At 42.3% G+C, this 3221-nt stretch overlaps 1 protein-coding gene across 1 annotated transcript in view; it reads left to right on the plus strand.

The window, feature by feature from the left end:
• The window catches only part of LOC145409697 (uncharacterized), a 10679-nt gene extending 10006 nt beyond the window's left edge, over nucleotides 1-673 (plus strand). Inside the window, exon 6 of the mRNA XM_080280051.1 lies at nucleotides 253-673. Coding sequence (XP_080136177.1) covers nucleotides 253-636 — 384 coding nt within the window. The 3' untranslated portion in view covers nucleotides 637-673. The remainder of the gene's footprint in view (nucleotides 1-252) is intronic.
• Nucleotides 674-3221: the final 2548 nt, after the last annotated feature.

Here is a 3221-nt window from a genome sequence, read left to right on the forward strand (position 1 = left end):
TCTTTCCTACCCAGCATTTCCACATGCACTTGAGAGTCTCCTCAGTTTATTTAGGTAAGACATGAACACAACCACACTGCCCTCTCAGTGTTTAATAGTGACTTCACTGCTAAGTGGTGAAAATAACCAAAAGTCCCCAAAGTACGTTTTTTTTTTTTTTTCTTTCCTCAGTGATGCATATGCCTTGCAGGAATTGGAGAATCTGTGGAAGGACTATGCCTTTTTTTTATCAGTGATCCATATATCTTGCAGAAAATGGAGAGTCTGTGGAAGGAGTGGACTGGTGCCCTCTATGTTTACTGCAACGTGGACGATGATCTTGGCCTGAAGAAGCTGACGTTTTACCGCCGCCACTCGGAGCACCAGGTCAACGTCTTCTCCTACCTGGTGCTGATAGAGCTGGACACTGTCACCAAGAAGAACTGCCTCCAACTGCTGGACTTCGTGTACCGCATGAGACTGAGGAACATGAGCGGGTACATCTCGGTATACCAGAGCCACTACCCAGACTCAGGCTTGACCATGGTGCCGGGTGGCTCCCCCGTCTCTCTCAGGGCCAGGAGTCCCATCAACACCAGTTCAACAGACTCTCACGTTGACAAAACCAGCCTCGACTTTGACCGGATGGCTTTGTGATGGGTGATAGGACATTCTGAAAATGAATAGCTAAATAATGGATTCTCCATTGAAAAAACTAGCCTTGACTTTGACCCGAAGATTTTGTGATTAATTAATAGGAATTTTAGAGAATGAATTAACTTTGTAATGGAATCCCACGTCGATAAAACTAGCCTCGACTTTGAACGGATGGCTTTGTGATGGGTGAAATTTACTTTCGGACGATTTTTTTCAACTTCAGAGAAACCGTTTGTAGTGATGGGGTTAAATATAGTCTCCATTAACCCCTCCAGTACCTGACTTTTCTTCTTAGGCTGAATCAAATCGTCTGAAGGGAACAAAAGATAAACGAAAAATAGTGAATGAAGGGGTTAAATTTGGTTCATAAAGCTTGCCTACCTAAAGGACTGTATTCTTGTTGGCACTGGAGACTTCGTAGCGCGTGTTTCTTAGCGATTTATTTTACACATTACACTTCAGTATTCTCTTTTATGTTATTTACCTCTATATCTGTCTATCTCTCTCTCTATCTGTCTATCTATCTATCCATTTGTTGCCAGACGCTTTAATCCCTGTCTACTACCATTTTGCTGCACTCCCGGGTAGTGGATCAACCCAGTTATACAAACGCCCTTAGGCCCCCTCCCTATCCCGCGAAAGAAGGATGGTGAGCTGCAGGAGGAGGCCACTTCAGGGTTCATATTCAGTTGAGCCTGGGATTGCAGCTACTACAACTATTCCATTAATAGGCTACGCAGGGGCGTACCTGGAGATTTGGAGGCCCGGGGGGCTAGGTTATTTTCAGGGGGCCCACGCAAAAAACCTAGCCCCCCTAATTCTCAAAACTTATCTAATATCTCAGCCGGGATTGTCGGGATGATAACTATATATATATATATATATATATATATATATATATATATATATATATATATATGTATATATATATATATATATATATATATATATATATATATATATATATTTTTAAATATTAATTAAAAGGCTTACAAATTTTTAAGGCTTTTTGGGGTCGGGGGGCAGTTTCAGACAGCCCCCTCCCCCCGCCCCCCCTCAGGAACGCCACTGAGGCTACGTATTGTTGGTTTATTTTTACTGGCGCCAGACGATTTTATTCAGCTTGGGGAAGACCTATTGTGGATAAATGGTAATGAAGACAACAGCTAACCAGGGCGCAGCCAGGATTTGGCTATGGGGGGGGAGGGTCAATTTTGGTTGTCTTTAATTTCGAGATACAGCTGCTTGGGTTGTATTAAAAGCGTCTAAATTAACTTATAGTAAATAGATATATGAAAAAAAAAATGTATCTGATGTTAAGCAGTAAAGGAAATAAACCAGAAATAAGAATCAGCTGCAACTGAATATATATATATATATATATATATATATATATATATATATATATATATATATATATATATATATAACAAATGACTGCCCTCTCGTTAGCTTATTTTTATAGACAGTGGGGGGGGGGAGTGCTAGGACCCTCTCTCTGGCAGCGCCCATGTGGCTAACCCCTCCATATCCAAAAATCTCTCCTTAGCGCTGTAAAATCGTCTGATGTTAAGAGGAATAAGCTAAAATATGACGGACTCGGGTTGAAAGGGTCATAACTCAACACCGTATAATATAGCATTAAGTACGGTATATAGCCGGAATTAACTCATTGACTAAAGTTGTCTGCTGGTAGTCTGATTAAAATAATAAACTTGTCCTCGCACCGAAGAAAATTGGCTTCTTTTGTGTCCTCGCATCATCCTCCAATCTCTCAAGCCATTGTTTTGGAAGACGTTTTTATATGACACGATAATGTTTATACTCAGAATATACGGATTGATATTTGTTCACTGGAAGCTTTTATTTATCCTTCTCATCCCGTCTTTTTTTATGTTTTCTATCAGCAAGCCAGATGCGTAGCTAAGACTTTTAAAATGGAGTGGTCAAGCCTCATGTAAAGGTGACCGAAGGAGACATTTTTACAGCTGTGCGGAGATACCCTTGCAAATTTGGGGTGGACAGGCATATTAATTTCAGGGGTGGTCATTGCCGTCCCGTGCACCCCTCTGGCTACACCCCCTGCAGTTACCACCAAATGATTTTATCCAGCTGAGTGTAAGGGCAATGAAAAGAAGAAGAAGAAGAAGTTAACAACATTTACTCACCTCTGCCTATAGCCTCCATGAAAACTGTCAGCCAGAGTACACGCAATTGCACACCTGTGGATTAATCTGTCCATCCATCATCCACTGCTTCTTTGTCTCAACAGGAGTGTAGGGGCACGGGGCTAAGCTACTCCGTCCCGACATTGAAGATAAGGGTGACCAGCCTCATTCTTTCCTGGGTGGCATTATGTGAGCAATAATCCCCTATCACCCCTCTGATGGAAACCCCCACAGGCTTCATCTGGTTGGAGCGCCTTAACTCATATGACCATCAGGCATCACTTGATTGTATGGTTACCACCCAGTGTAGTAAATGGTTTACGGCATTACAGGAAGAGAGAGAGAGAGAGAGAGAGAGAGAGAGAGAGAGAGAGAGAGGGGGGGGGGGAGAGGCTGAGTTAGTGGACAGTGGGCGCC

This window comes from Coenobita brevimanus, chromosome 82 (genome assembly GCF_032717465.1).
Source record: "Coenobita brevimanus isolate Jiangsu-jjx chromosome 82, ASM3271746v2, whole genome shotgun sequence".
NCBI classification, from domain to species: domain Eukaryota; kingdom Metazoa; phylum Arthropoda; class Malacostraca; order Decapoda; family Coenobitidae; genus Coenobita; species Coenobita brevimanus.